General features: G+C 43.9%; 1 protein-coding gene across 1 annotated transcript in view; it reads right to left on the bottom strand.

Moving 5' to 3' along the window:
* Positions 1–15,811, bottom strand: part of SMPX (small muscle protein X-linked) — a 180,429-nt gene that overhangs the window by 30,372 nt on the left and 134,246 nt on the right. Inside the window, exon 4 of the mRNA XM_075333412.1 lies at positions 1,173–1,326. Within this exon, the coding sequence (XP_075189527.1) occupies positions 1,186–1,326 (141 nt within the window). The 3' untranslated portion in view covers positions 1,173–1,185. The remainder of the gene's footprint in view (positions 1–1,172; positions 1,327–15,811) is intronic.

Raw genomic sequence — 15,811 nt, 5'->3', positions numbered from 1 at the left:
AGGTGCAGGGGCGCAGGGGCAGCGCTGTGCCGCACGGCACGGAGGTACTCACTCAGCCAGTAAACACGACACAGTTGTCGGTAAACAAACGGCTGGTTGGACGGGTCCCTCGGACGGTTACGGTGCTGCTGTTCCCTGCAGTTAGCGGTGACGGTCTCTTCCCTGCACCTATGTAAAGTCTCTTGGTAGCGATGGGTCCCCACCGGTTACCCGCTCCCCGGCTTGGATATGAGCCGGAGGAGCCCCTCTCTTGCCCGCAGGCGCTGGCCCTGGGAAACTGGTGCCTTGGCGGTGGCGGTGTCTCCCCTTAACGGTCGGACTGTTGCCTTCAATCGGGACTCGGTTGTTAGGAGACAGAGGTCCCCTTCACTGACGGATTTGGCAAATTATGGCGACTCCTAGCCTTGCCGGGATCCGAAAGGCCCCTGCCCTGGTGCTGACTGTTCTTCGTCTACTGCTCCGGTACCGCCGGGTCACCACCCGTCCGCGGTCCTTCCAGCAACCTCCAAGCAGTCCCCCTGCAGACTATCACCGCCGTCTGCTGACCTTGCTGTCTCTGTCTCAGTCCGGGGCACACACCCGGACCAACTTCAGGCTTTACTACTCTCACTTTTCTGTCACTTCAGCTTCTCTCCTTTGCTCCTCTACCACTTCCTTCTACTTCCTCCTCCTAAACTCATCTCTGATCTGCCTGGTTTTCCCGCCTCCAGGGCTGTGAACTCCTCGGTGGGCGGAGCCAACCGCCTGGCCCACCCCCTGGTGTGGACATCAGCCCCTGGAGGAAGGCAACAAGGATTTTGGGTTAGCCTTGGTGTACCTGCAGGGAATGTGGGGTGCATGTGATGTTGTGACCTGTGACCCCTGGCTTGCCCAGGGCGTCACAATAACCATACTGAGGTAGATACCCAGTGACTTTTCCCTGCCTTATTCACCTAGACTGACAGGTCTCTCTCTATGTTTGTGTATAGGGAGAGACCTGTCAGTCTAGCAAAGTGGGGTGGGCAGGACTTACTGGGATCCTACCTTTTGGACTGGTGATCCTAATAGCATAGTCTTAGCCACCATTTTACAGCATGGAAAACATGCACCGTGGCAATAATGCAGCCTGTCTGATTCATGGTGGTCGTGATTGGGGCAGGAAGAAAAATCCCATGCCAGCTGGATGTTCTCACCTCTCAGTATATACTACTGCTCCTCAGCTCTGGGTACAAATTTAAGTTCACTCTTTATATTCTGAATTTCGGAAAGGTTGAATGCAGGCCCAGGAAGTTTCACAGCCCCAGGGAGTTGCTTCTTCTCTTCACTTGGCACAACATCTGGATTACTCTAGAAATAAGAGATGTAATACAAAACATTATTATTGTTATGGCATTGGACATTTAATCTAAATTACGCCCTATTACTCCATTAAATGTCTATTGCACTGACTGAAGCTTCTGTAATGGGCTGTTTTCATTAGTGCCTCAGACTTTGATACGATTGAATACTGCTCCAGTTAACAGAGTTATCCATCTTTATTTGAACAAATCTGTTGGGGACATGATTTTGTGGCAGTGACCAATATATAGACTAATATATACTGTAAGTATTACAGGTTCTCCTCTTTTCTGAAGTGCTGTCCATTTGTTAGTGTCACCTCTCTTGTAGACTCTCTCAAAATGGCCACTGATGGAAAAGCATATGACCAGGCCTGCCCAGCTGTTTCCTCCAATTAAAAAACAGCTTTCCCATCAGATATAGAGGTCTGGTCACATGCTTCTGCATTAGAGGCCTTTTTGTGAACATAAGAGCTGGTCAGTTTGTGAGGACGTGTGCACTAACAGTGCAGGAGGAGAACCTGTGATACTATTATATTAGTAAGTGCCATAAAACCGTGTCCACAACACACTTGTAAAAATAAACAAAGTGTCCAGTCATTTAAGAGCCTCCTAAATTGGTAGATGGTTGATCAAATATAGTGGTCCCTTTATTACATGAAGAGCCACATTCAGCTCTGAGAAAGAGTTGTAAACCATATCTAGACCCCCTCAAAGTTCCGACACCGAATGCCACCATTGCCGGTATAATGACAGACAAAACTTTCCTACGGATATCACACAGAGGCAGTATACTTGTATATCCAGGAGTACCCATCTTACACTTATCTGGTACTTTCACATCAAGCACTGCCACCACACTCTCATATCCGCCTTCAAGAACCTTTTTCAACTGGCCATATAATCTTATATACAGAATATTACATTTAGCTTATGTCTAAATCTCCAAAAAGTCAGTATGTGTGCTTATTAATATGCTCAAACGTTATCTGGAGACCTGCTCTATATATCTGTTTGCTAATCGTAGTGTTAATGCTCTAAGCTGGCAGACAGCCACAGATCATAGGCAACGTGTGGCTCCAGAGCCACAGATTGTGGACCCCTGATCTAATATAACATACATATCCTGTGGATAGGCAGAATATGGCTGTAGGGGGTTTCAAAAGTGCCCAAAAGGAACCTTACAGTAAATGCACACATTGAGTACGTAGATGCAGAAATTTGTGCACCATTTCTGCATCTATTGGTAGGAAAAATGCAGCAGCAAAAACAAGTGTTTTGCCTCATTTTTTATGCGCTTTCACCTGCTTTTTTTCTAGAAGTTTTGAACACCAATGAATGCTATAGAGATAGATAATACATAGCGATATATAATAGATATAGATAGACAGATAAATAGATAGATTGGTAGACATATAAACATATAATTGCATACCCCCAGACATATAATAGAATTCCACCCTGCGGAAGTTTTGGACAGCTTTATATGATTAAATAACTAAATAAATGAAACAAATTACATGAGGTCTCCCTATTTTTGATAATCAGCCAAGGTAAAACAGACAGCTGCGGGCTGGTATTATCAGGCTTAGCTGGTCCATGGTTATTAGGCCCTTCCCAGCCTAAAAATACCAGCCAGCAGCCACCCCAGAAGTAGCAGATCACAGATGATGCTCCAATTCTGGCGCTTCGCCTCAGCTATTCCTAATTGCCCTGTTGCGGTAGCAATCAGGGTAATAGCAGTTGGGGGTTGATGTCAGCTGTGTAGTGTCAGCTGGCATCAAACCCTAGTGTTAGTAATTGAGAGGCATCTCTAAGACACTCCTATTACTAATGCAATAAGTGAAAATAAAATAACACACACACATATTTTACTTCAGAAAACACTCCCTCCAAATTTCCCTTGTTCACCATTTTATTAATAAGACAAATCCATACAAGTCCCCAGTAGTCCAGGGATTCCAACATAGTCCACAAATGGAAACCTGAAATAAATTATAGGTGAGAAATAAAAACAAGAAACTGCACCTCTATAGTATTCACTGCTGTCTAAAAATGCATGCAAAAAAAGCAAGCAATAACGCTACCAAAATGCAGCAAATATGGAGCAAATCCGCAAACATTTTTATACTTGTGTTTTCATAGCATTTTTGACTAACTTCATTAAAGTTAATAGGTGAAAAAACGCTGTAAAAACACTGAAAGGCTATGTGCCCACAAGAGATTAAACCTGCGGATTTATCTGCGGAAAATCCGGGAATTTTCTGGATTTTCCAGATAACACCGAAGGTTTCAGCATGTACAGACACTCCCCATGTTATCCTATGGGACATGGGGAGTGCTGTGTCCATGCTGCGGATACGTGCGGCTGCGGAACATGCTGCGGATGTCCCGCAGCCGCACGTAATTGCATGTCAATTCTTTCTGCGGAATTACCTGCGGAAATCCCGGCCCTCCACTATGGAGATAGAGGCCGGGACTTCCGCAGGTAAGCCGCATGAATGTCCGCAGGTTTACCGCAGCTATTTCGCTGTACTACCGCAGCTAAAAATAGCTGCAGATTCCGGCGAGCAGCTGCGGGAAAACTGAGGCCGTACCTGCGGATATATCCGCAGGTACAAAGTCCCGTAGGAACATAGCCAAAGAATTGACATGTAGATTATTATCTGCACCAAATCTGCAAGTCATAAATAAGCAGCGTGTGCAAATGACACTTCAGGATTCTCTTTGACTTTGCTGGCATCAGAATTCCCTTCAGGTTTTGTGACAAATCTGCACTCAAAAACACATGAATAAAAGCGCTGAAAATACAATGTATGCACACAGCCTTAGGTGAAAAAGATGTTGTACCAGGATTTTAAATGAATAAATAAGAGGTTAGGCTTACAAAGGGTGCACAGACAAAAGTAATGAATTATCAATAAACATTTTATACCAAATGGTATCTAGACTAAATTAAAAGATAAATAGAAAAATGATATATAAAAAAAAAAATATATATATACAAATAAATACATGATGAAGTATTGAAGGATAAAGGATTAAATAATTACATGTGGTAAAGTGATGGCTGTATATTAAACATATAGACAAGGCAGTGAAACAGCAAAAACATACAGTCATGGCCAAAAGTGTTGGCACCCTTGAAATTGTTACAGAAAAGTATTTTTTACCAGAAAATTATTGCAATTACACGTGTTTTGTTATACACATGTTTATTTCCTTTGTGTGTTTTGGAACAAGACACACAAAAAACATGAAAAAAAGGCAAATTGGACATACTCCAAAAATGGGCAGAACAAAATTGTTGGCACTTTTCCAAAATTGTGGGTAAACAATTTGTTTCAAGCATGTTATGTTTGCTCAAACTCATCTGTGGCAAATAACAGGTGTGGGCAATATGAAAATTACACCTGGAACATGATAAAAAGGGGAGAAGTTGACTCAATCTTTCCATTGTGTCTCTGTGTGTGCCACTGTAAGTAGGCAGTATGCCAAAGTACAGTAAAAAGTGCAAAATAGTAGGTAAATAATTCAACACAAAAGTGCAAAATAAAACAGTTTGATTAATATTTGCAAGCACTGAAAGTACAGCACCTAAATGTTCCAGCTGCACAGTATATATAGAAAAAAAATAATTATGATTTATTAAGAAAAATGAATTAGTCTCCCCTCATTGAAATGGTGTCAGCACCAAAGAGTGTTTCAGTGAAAGCCTTCATCAGGGGTATGACGAAGGCTTGCGCCAAATTGCGCATTGGGGCTCTATACTTTGGATTTGAATTATTTACTTAGTATCTTGCACTTAGTTACACTGCCTACTTATGTTTTTGTGGTTTCACTGCCTGTCTTACATAATGTATAATCACCTGCAGCGCATAGCCTGGTGATTACATGGTGACATGGGCCTCTGGAGTTTAATTTTTGTGGGCTACAGGTGTAGGGCTGTGGCATTCAACAGTACTAAATGCAATATAGGATGTTAAGGGTTAATACCCTTCATGTGGTAACACGAGCAGGCTGCTGTGATTGGTCAGCCTGCTGCATGGTTATAATGGAAGATACTATGGTTTGGAAGTTGTAGGGTTAATCTGCCCTCTGTGAGTAACACGAGCAGGCTATGGGATTGGCTAGCCTGCTGCGTGCTATTTTTTAAAGTCTGTCATTGGTGGACAGAGTAAAAGTGCGGGAATCTTGCCTTTATAAGGAGCCAGCTGTGTCAGTTTCCAGCTGTGAAGAAAGAAGAATCCCCCGCCCGCCCTTCCAGTATTTATTTATGTCTTTTAAACTGTTTTTTATTTTTGTCGTGATGTTTTATTAGTTGGGGGAAAAATCGCCCAACTTTGTTGGGTGGATTGTGGTTTTGGTATAAGTGGTTAATTTGGAATTTTATGGTTATTTATGAATTTTTTATGGTTATTTATTGGTTTTAATTATATGGTGATTATTTTAATTATAAAGTTACAAATAATAAAACACCACGGCCATTTTTATCCAATTTTCATGTGTCTGAGTATTTATTTATTTATTAATGGTAAGGTAATGGGTTATAATGAGCCTTATGCTACCATGTTTGATATACAGTCATCACTTTACCCAAAGTGATTATTTAATCCTAGAATATTTAATTAGTTATCATGTATTGTCTAATCCTCCTGCTCCATTTGTTTCTAGCTTTTTGTGACTTATCTACTTTTAAACCTTTTTTTTATTTCTATATGTACTGTGCCATTTCACTCACTATAGGTGATGGGGTTATTCACTTTACTTGGTCCACAAGTTAGCAATAGGAACATTTTCTATTTAAAAGTCCAGATGGTTTATAATACAGCACACAAATTGGTATAGTTTAAACAAAACAGGAGACTTCCTTCGGCTTTACAGGAACATAAATGCACAGTATACAGTCTGTTTAGCTCACTTGCAGTACACCACCTCAGGTTCGGATACAATCCTCCACAGTAGTTTTCCACTGACCCCAACAAATATACATAATCACGTATTTCAGTCTATTTCCTTTGTGGTACGCCCAGATACACTTCTCCAATACCACAGTCTAGCTCCAGTCACTGACCCCCCGGTCAGATGAGGTAAACCCTCACTTCCCACAGAGGAATCGTTCCAGAGGCGTCAAACATCTACACACGGTCCTGCTCAGGACTCGCAAATCCTCTCTTCACACAAAGGATTCTTCCCAGAGGCTTCACAGACACACAGCCTCCTCACTCTAACTGCCATGTGCCAAACAAACAGTCTCACTAAAACACATGAGACATACCCATGGGTCTTGAAGGTATGTGCATAGCCAGACGCACCCATTTCTCCAGCTATCAGTAAACCTGGCCCTTGTGAATGCCTTAACAAAACTCATGGCACCACAGGTGGTAGCATAGACATTCCAGGTTTACTTCCCAGAGGACAACCACCTCTGGAATACATACCGGCCATTTACAATGTAGCAATTAAGTATTTATACTTTTATGCTAGCTACTTATCATATTTTTATATGGTTTTATTTTACAGGGTTAAAAATGGCACATAATTTATCAAGCACAATAACTCCTTATGTGATGTAAATAAGGCCTGAGAATGGAAATACAATTCTTACTGTCATTGTGAAGGCAGTGGGACCTGTCTCTGGGCTCGGGGAAATCCTTTATAACAAACAGAATCAAATCTGGAGATGTACTTGTTTAAAATGCAAGTTCTAGCGCCATTAAAAATGAATTATGTCTTGCTGGCCATGTCAGCTGGCTGAGCGTTTACCGAGCAGCACTTCATTACACAAATGCTCTATGCATTATTTATCCAGCCATTTTCTGCTTCCTATGTGCACTTCACTGTGTGCCAGTCCATCGTCAAAGCTGGAAAGCTCGGGCTTTTTTTCAGTTTTAGGAAAACTGCATTATTCAGGAATTCCTGACAAGTTTAATGGAAAGTGAGATTTTGTAATGATGATAGTTACAGGGTGCTTGTCCTCTGCTTCTATTCATGTAACCTCTAATGTTCACTATTATATTTAAAAAGAACATTGCGTGACCGGTTCTTTTTTAATATAAATTATATCTATTATGTTCATGCTGTACTACTGTACGGTGATTTACTATCAGTGGGGGCAGAAATAATAAAAACTATTATGCCAATTGTGCATCGTGGACCAGTTTTTGCTATTTCTCTTCATGGGGAAAAAAAATATGCCTCAAAAATTAGGAATTTTTCCAGTATTTGAGGTAATACAGATTTGAAGAAATACAGAATAAAGTTCTTAAAGGGAACCTGTCACCACTTTTTTGCCTATAAGCTGCGGCCACCACCACCGGGCTCTTATATACAGCATTCTAATATGCTGTATATAAGAGCCCAGGCCGGGGGTATAACATAAAAACCACTTTATAATACTTACCTAACGGTCGTGCTGTGGGCCTTATGGGCGTCTCTGTTGTCCGGTGCTGGCGCCTGCTCTTTTGGCCATCTTCGTCCTCTTTCTGAAGCCTGGGTGCATGACGCGGCTACACACTTGCCGGTCCTGCGCAGGCTCAGAATGACGGCGAGTATGTATGACCTGTCATGCACCACGGCTAGAGAAGAAGGAGAACAAAGATGGCCAAAAGATGCGGCGCCTGCACCGGACAACGGAGACGCCCATAAATCCCACAGCGCGACTGTTAGGTAAGTATTATAAAGTGTTTTTTATGTTATAACCCTGGCCTGGGCTCTTATATACAGCATGTTAGAATTCTGTATATAAGAGCCCGGTGGTGGCCGCAGCTTATAGGCCGAAGAAGTGGTGACAGGTTCCCTTTTAGGAGCATTGGAATAATGGATAACAAAGGTGAGAGATGGCTTATGGGTTACAAAGTCTGGGTTAATCAAATTAACTGAGGATCATGAACTGTCTTTATAACGATATCACAATTCTGAGATATAACAAGTCTCAATACGAGGCAAACAATCACAGGCTATATGTGCAGCACAAGAGAAGTTTGTGAAATAGAAATTATGAGCAAAAAATACAGTATATTTTTATGATTACTGTCGCGCAGTGATATCTGAGGTTCCATCAGGAATAAGGGAATCCCCGGCAAGCTCCACAATACACAGGGTACCAGATTACAGCTGTCTATTGAAATCTATAAGGAGGGGAAGGGTAATGAGTAGAGTGAGAGAGACAGATTAAGCTGCTGTGTTCTAATAAGTGTTTTATCTTGCTCCAGAGCTGGATCCACATCTACACTGCTCAGTATTGGTATATAATGTCCTCCATATTACTGATGCTTCTGAACATATTATACATAGACAAACAAGAGTTGGAATCAGTCATTTTTGGTGTCTGCTCAGCTCTTGGAGACATGGGAGCCTGTCTCCACCCAATAACTGAGAGATAGATGAAAATTAGGGCACATAGAGATCAAAAGGAATACAGGTAAAAAATGCAAGATATGTTTTACAATGGCCAGAAATAGTGTTATTCATCATGTATACGCACAACAACTTATTCAGAAAAGTTACCTGACTGTTACCAAGACTGAAGCGAAGACCCTACTGTACGGCTGTTTTCTGTGGCTTTTTACGAGCTCTACATGAAGCATGAAATCTTCAGTGGGCGAAGCACACAACATTGTAAAATGTCTGTATAGTCTCGCTAAGTAAACAAACGATCGCTTCCTTTCGAAGACATGCATCAAGAGTTTGTCAAGCTCCTTGTACATCTCAGCTGAAGATAGATCTGACAACCATAAAGATATATTTGACAGAGTTGTATTGTATCTGAGAGATTGTGCTCCTAGAAGGGAACATCTGACAGCAGGGAAGATATAACTATTCTCGAGTCCTCCTAAAAGCAATTCAGGGCATTTCGAAAACCGTAGTGATACGGAGTGTAATTATTAACAGATATTAAACAAATGTGTATATAAAGGGGAACAGTGGCACTGCCAACACTCAGAACATACCGACTTTACAGGTACAGACTCTGCCATGGACACGAAATACGCTATAAAGTCTATCTTAGTTACAATTACTGTGAAAATTGATACCGCAACCAATCAACAATAAACAAGGACTGGCGGTAATAATCTTTCACTGCAAAAAAGTCTAAAATGTCTCAAACAATGTTATGTGGTTGTTCTTTAGCTACAGACTTCACTATTCCAGAGTGGAGGAAACACACCGAAAATGTATAAATGGAAGATGCAACTTGTCCCACAAAATACACAATGAACGCTAAAAAAAACATAACTCGAAAACGCAATGTTAGAATTGATTTTTTTTCTCCTATTTAGCCCCACTGTAGCAAGAAAAATAAATAAATGAATAATAGGGGTTTAAGACATTGCTGTATTTGCATCCCAAAGTGTTTCTACCCCCCAAAAAATCTCTCATAAAAAAACCCTAGCATGAATACATCAACAGATAACTCTTGAAATGAGATATTTAAAAAATGCTGCTATCATAGAGCCCAAATTAGGTGGATCCTTGAGGGGTTAAAGTGCTTCTATCATAGCGATCCATACCAAATTGTTTATATGGTTCTGTTTCTTTCTGAGCGTCCCTCTTCATACTTCCGTGTTTCCAGTATACCGTATTTTTCAGATTATAAGACGCACTTTTCCTCCCAAAAATTTGGGAGGAAAATGAGGGGTGCGTCTTAAAATCCGAATATAGCTTTACCTGGGGGGCCTGTCTGTGCGGCGATGTGGTGCGTTCGGGCGGCCAAGTGCCTGTGGCTGCGTACGGGTAGCAGCCGGGTGCCTGTGTGCGGGCGGCAGCCGGGTACCTGTGTGCGGGCGGCAGCCGGGTATCTGTACCTGTGTGCGGGAGGCAGCCAGGTACCTGTGTGTGGGCGGCAGTCGGGTATCTGTACCTGTGTGTGGGAGGCAGCCGGGTGCCCTTACCTTGCGGGCGGCAGCAGGGTGCCTGTACCTCTGTGCGGGCAGCAGCTGGGTACCTGTACCTGCGTGCGGATGGCAGCCGGGTGCCTGCACCTTGTGGGCGGCAGCCGGGTGTCTGCGTGTGGGTGGCAGCCGGGTGCCTGCTGGTGCCGGCTGCCTCTCTGTGCAGGTGGACGGCTGTGCGGCAGATTTCCTAGTGCGTCCGCGGTCCCAGTTTCAAATGATGGCGCCGGGAGACAGTGCGTGCTCAGATGGAGCTCTTGGATGAGAGCTCCATCTGCGCAGGCGCCGCTCCGGCAGTCAGCACGTGCGCAGATGGAGCCCTTGGATGAGAGCTCCATCTGCGCATGCGCCGCTCCGGGCGCCATCAGTTGAACCGGGACCGCTGACACAGTGGGACACTCACCGCACCAATATGCTGAACCACTCACCCGCCGCCGCTGCCGCTACCACTACTGACCACCCGCACCTGCCGCTGCCACTACTGACTTGCCGCTCCTGCCACCACTGACCCGCCGCGCCTGCCTCCACGGATGCCGCCGCACCTATCGCCACTGACCCGCCACACCTGCCGCCACTGACCCGCCGCGCCTGCCGCCACAGATGCCGCACCTACAGCCACTAACCCGCCGCGTGTGCCAGCAAAACCTCTGTCTCCTGTGACCCGCTTCACCACCACTGCTGCCCCCCTCCGGTAAGACAACACCGCAGTAGAAGATGGACCCCATTTTTATTTATTTTTTACCTTTTTTATCTCTAAATTTGGGGTGCTTCTTATAATCCGGTGCGTCTTATAAAGCAAAAAATATGGTATGTTGTTTTTTACACGTACTACAGACACATTCACACGCAGACTAAGTAAAATCTGTGTTTATTTTCACACCTCCATGTTGTCACATTGATTGTGTGTCCCTGTGAACCACACGTATTTTTTTGTGAGTCGCATGGAGACATATTGTTTTTTTAGCATAAGCACAGATGATAAGGGCCAATAGAAGTCTATGGATCCATGAAAAACACGTCCAGCACACGGATGACATCCATATGATATATTAGTGTGCTGTCCATGTGACACAGACCAGAATTAGATGCATTCAAGAAATTAAAAATTCCTATGTATTAAAAATGTGCAATGATGATAGATAGATAGTCATTATTCAATTAAATAAATAAATAATTAATTGAAAGAAAACAACATGGGTTCCCCCCATTTTTCATAATCAGGGCAATCGGTAACAGCCGAGGCGAAGCACTAGAATTGGCGCATCTAATGTAATGCACCACTTCTGGGGCGGCAGGGGGCTGGTATTTTTAGGCTGGGAAGGGTCCAATAACCATTGACCTTCCCAGCCTGATAATATCATCCCACAACTGTCTGCTTTACCTCTGCTGGTTACGAAAATTGGGGGGACCCCATGTCATTTTTTTCATTTATTTATTCATTTAATTATAAGAAGCTGTCCAAAGATCAGAAGTTGTCACATGAATGTCACAGATGTCCCATGGATGTGAGGGGATCTGCTCAAACTAAAAGAACAGTACTGGATGGGAGGTAGCCACTATAAAAACTGCACCTTTAGGGCTTGCTCACATTGGTGTATAGAAAGAGAAAATATTGCATTGCACTCTTATCAATGTTATTCAAAGAGGCAGGACAGATCTGCAAGTTTCTCCTCAGCTCTAAATGGACTAAGGAAAAAAATTGCAGCATGCTGTGTTTGGCAATGTATCTTGGATCATGCACACCCATACAAGTTTATGGGTGCGTATGAAACTTCGGACTGCACTTGGATGACAGGCAATAGAGAATACAGAAAGACTAAGCTGTCATCTTCTTGTCACCTGTGATCCAATTCTTGCATACGAGAGAATCGTCTCACAGTGAATGACACACTGCTCACACTCACAAAAGAGTTTGAGCAGAGTATGATTAGCATTCGCATTGGATGCTATACAGTTTACACCAGTGTGACTCCGACCTTAGTGCTCTAATCGCTGTCTCCTTTCTGCAGAAACTGAAGTTTAATCAAATATAGTTAATGTTTAGATTTAAAGGGCACCTGTCCCCAACATTTGATCCCTAAAGAGTAAAAGGCCTAAGTTTAAGAAAAATCATGGCTCTCATCGATCCCTAATTTCTTCCAAACCATCCGACGTACCTCTGCAATCTTCATCCAAATTTTTACCAATGCTGTATGTAAATGAGGAGGGGGAGGGGAGCCCAGAGTATCTATTGGTTGCAAAGTAAACCACACCGCCTATTGCTTGATTGACAGCACACATTATCCCCATTTTTATAGGTAAAATATTATAATATATTTATTCATTTATATAGCGCTATTAATTCCACAGCACTTTAAATACATATGCAACACTGTCCCCATTTGTGCTCACAATCTAGAGTCCCTATGTGTATGTCTTTGGAGTGTGGGAGGAAACCGGAGTACCCAGAGGAAACCCACGCAAACACAGGGAGCACATACACTCCTTGCAGATTTTGTGCTTGGTGGACCCCAGGACCCCAGCGCTGCAAGGCTGTAGTGCTAACCACTGAGCCACCGTGCCGCCCATAAAATCTGGGGTGATTGTGTGTAATGAATGCATTACCCTGTAATGGGGGTGTAGCCTTCAATAGCTGAATGAAGCCAGGATACTGCATTAAAAGTGAGGTGGGTTTGTTCATAAGATTACAAGTATACCTGCTTTATACCAGTAATTAGAGATTCAAGACATGTTGAGGTGGTAGAAAAAAAAACGTAAAATGACTAGCATTCCGAAAATGAAAATGTTGGAGGCCCACAAAGCAGAAGAATGCTATAAGAAGATAGGAAAGTGTTTTCAAGATGCCCTTTCCTCATATCGAAATGTAATTAAGAAATGGCAGTTAACAGGAACAGTGGAGGTCAAGGTACGGTCTGGAAGACCAAGCAGCATTTCTGTGAGAGCTGCTCGTAGGATTGGCAAATAGGTAAATCAGCCCCCCCCCCTCCCTGTTGGCTGCAAAAGACCTTCAGAAAGATTTAGCAGACTATGGAGTTGTGGTGCAGTGTTCTACTTTTCAAAGATACCTGTACAAATATGGCCTTTATGGAAGAGTCATCAAAAGAAAATCTCATCTGCATCCACCATAAAATTCAGTGTTAGTGTGCCGCCCCTGCAGCAGTCGAACTTCTCGGATCCGGTGTTGCTGTGGCTCGAGGGTCTCCGGACCCGGGGGCTTGCGGCCACTCAAATGTAAAGGGAATATTTACAGGGGATAATGTTCATGACTCCACCTGCGGGTTGCGGTAAGGGGCGTACCGCCAATGCCAAAGGGAGTACTGGGGCAGATGGTGTGGGGCAGCAAGGTGTCAGTCCCTCTGCAGGTAGGGAAGGCCCCGGATGGTGGGGGAAAAGCAAGGTTGGTGATCGGGTGGCACAGCCTTGGGGAAGCAGGGTGCAGGGGTCAGATTACTCACTGCAGTAGTCTTGGTGCTGGATTAGGTGGAATATGCAGACACTCACACAGATGGTAAACCAAAGTCTCTAGGTACTGCTCCCACCAGTGTCACTTGGTAAGTCCGGAGCCCTGCCTCCGTGCACAAATTGATTGACTGTTGTGGTCCCTCGGTTTGAAGCTTTCAGGGCCCCGCCACGCGTGTGTATGGCAGCTGTGTTCTTGATGGCTGGCAATTGGGATTTTAGTGGGCTGTGTAGTTTGGAGAACCATATCCCCAGCGTTGTGATGATGCCTTCAATCTCTGAGCTCTTGGGGAAAGTTCATAAAGAGACTATCCTCCACAGGTTAATTACCAAGGCGCCTGAAGCTCTTCCCTGATCTAGGGTCCTGTATCCCGCCGTGCTTGGTACCGGTAAGGTAATTCGGCTTTCTGGTGCCAACAGTCCTCCTAGGCTGCGTCCGTCACACCCTTGTCCAGTGTTCCTGATACCGGTCCCTGACTCCTGTGGTCCTGGACTACCGTATGCGACCCAACCTGTCGCCTCCCTGGGAGCTGAAACTCCCTAGCTCCTCGCTCTTTGAGGGCTAACTCTCGACTCTCCACTCCCTTGTCTCACCTCCCACCAGTCTGCCTGACCCCTAGGTGGGCGGCCATGCTCCAACTTGACCAACCCACTGGTGTGGTGTGTGTACAGGTCATGGTGTGAGATGTGGTTTGGATTTGTAGTGCAGATGTTAGTGACACCGTTGTTGGGAACCTTGAACCATGGGGGGTAAGCCCTGCACCCTGGGGGACAGGATGCAGTTCCCTGTAGCATCCTGATGTATTCAGGGGTGCTACATTAGCAGTATGCAAAAGAACATCAAAACAAGCCTGATGCAGTTTGTGAACAAGTCCTGTGGACCGATGAGATTAAATTGTACTCTTTGGCGACAATGATTAAAGCTATGTGTCGAGAAAAAAAGTCCCAGAATTTAAGGAAAAGAACATATCGTCAACCATTAAGCATGGAGTGGATCAATCATGCTTTGGGGTTGTGTTGTAGCCAATGGCAAGGGGAACATTTCACAGGTAAGGGGATTAATGAATTCAATTAAATTTCAACAAATTCTTAATGCAAACATAACACCATCTGTAGAAAAAAAAAGCTGAAATTGAAAAGAGGATTGCTTCTATGTATGGATAATAATCCTAAACACACAACAAAAAAACACAATAGATTACCTTAAAAGGAGCAAGCTGAAGGTTTTACAATGGCCTTCACAGTCCTCTGATTTGAACATGATTGAAAATCTGTGGCTAGACGTCAAAAGAGCAGTGCATGCAGGACAACCAAGGAATCTCATAGAACTGGAAGACTTTTCCAAGGAAAAATGGATGAAGTTCCCATAAATAAGAATTGAAAGACTCTTGGCTGGCTATAAAGCCTGCTTTACACGCTGCAATGTATCTTACAATGTGTCGGCGGGGTCACGTCGTAAGTGACGCACATCCGGCATCGTAAGGTACATTGCAGTATGTGACAGGTACGTGCGATTGCGATTGAACGTTAAAACGTTCATCGCATACACATCGTACCTGTCTCTAGAATTGCACGTCAGATTGTTCATAATACTCGGGGTAGCACACATCGCAGTGTGTGACACCCCGGGAACGATGAACAGATCTTACCTACGTCCTGCGGCTCCCGGCCCACAATGCGGATGGAAAGAGGTGGGCGGGATGTTTACGTCCCACTCAGCTCCGCCCCTCCGCTTCTATTGGTCGGCTGCCGCGTGACGTCGATGTGACACCGAACGTCCCTCTCACTCCAGGAAGTGGACCTTCGCCACCCACATCGAGGTCGTATGGTCGGGTAAGTACGTGTGACGGGGTTTAATCGTTTGTGCGGCACGTTCAACAAATTGAACGTGCCACACATACGATGGGGGCGTTGCAAATCGCATACGATACGTGTTAAGCAGGCTTAAAAAGTGTTTACAAACTGTGATACTTGCCAAATTGGGGCTACTATTTACTGTACTAACCAAGCAGGGTGCTCAAATGTTTGCACTGGCCCATTTTCCTTTTTTGTACATTTTAAAATGTAAAAGATAAAAATATCTATATGTTTGCCTAAAATACAAAGGAAATGTGTCATCTTTAACTTTAGAGATAATTTAAT

This window comes from Anomaloglossus baeobatrachus, chromosome 2 (genome assembly GCF_048569485.1).
Source record: "Anomaloglossus baeobatrachus isolate aAnoBae1 chromosome 2, aAnoBae1.hap1, whole genome shotgun sequence".
Taxonomy (NCBI): domain Eukaryota; kingdom Metazoa; phylum Chordata; class Amphibia; order Anura; family Aromobatidae; genus Anomaloglossus; species Anomaloglossus baeobatrachus.
Note: the sequence above shows the minus strand (reverse complement) of the source record. Positions and strands in the feature narration are given on the sequence as shown.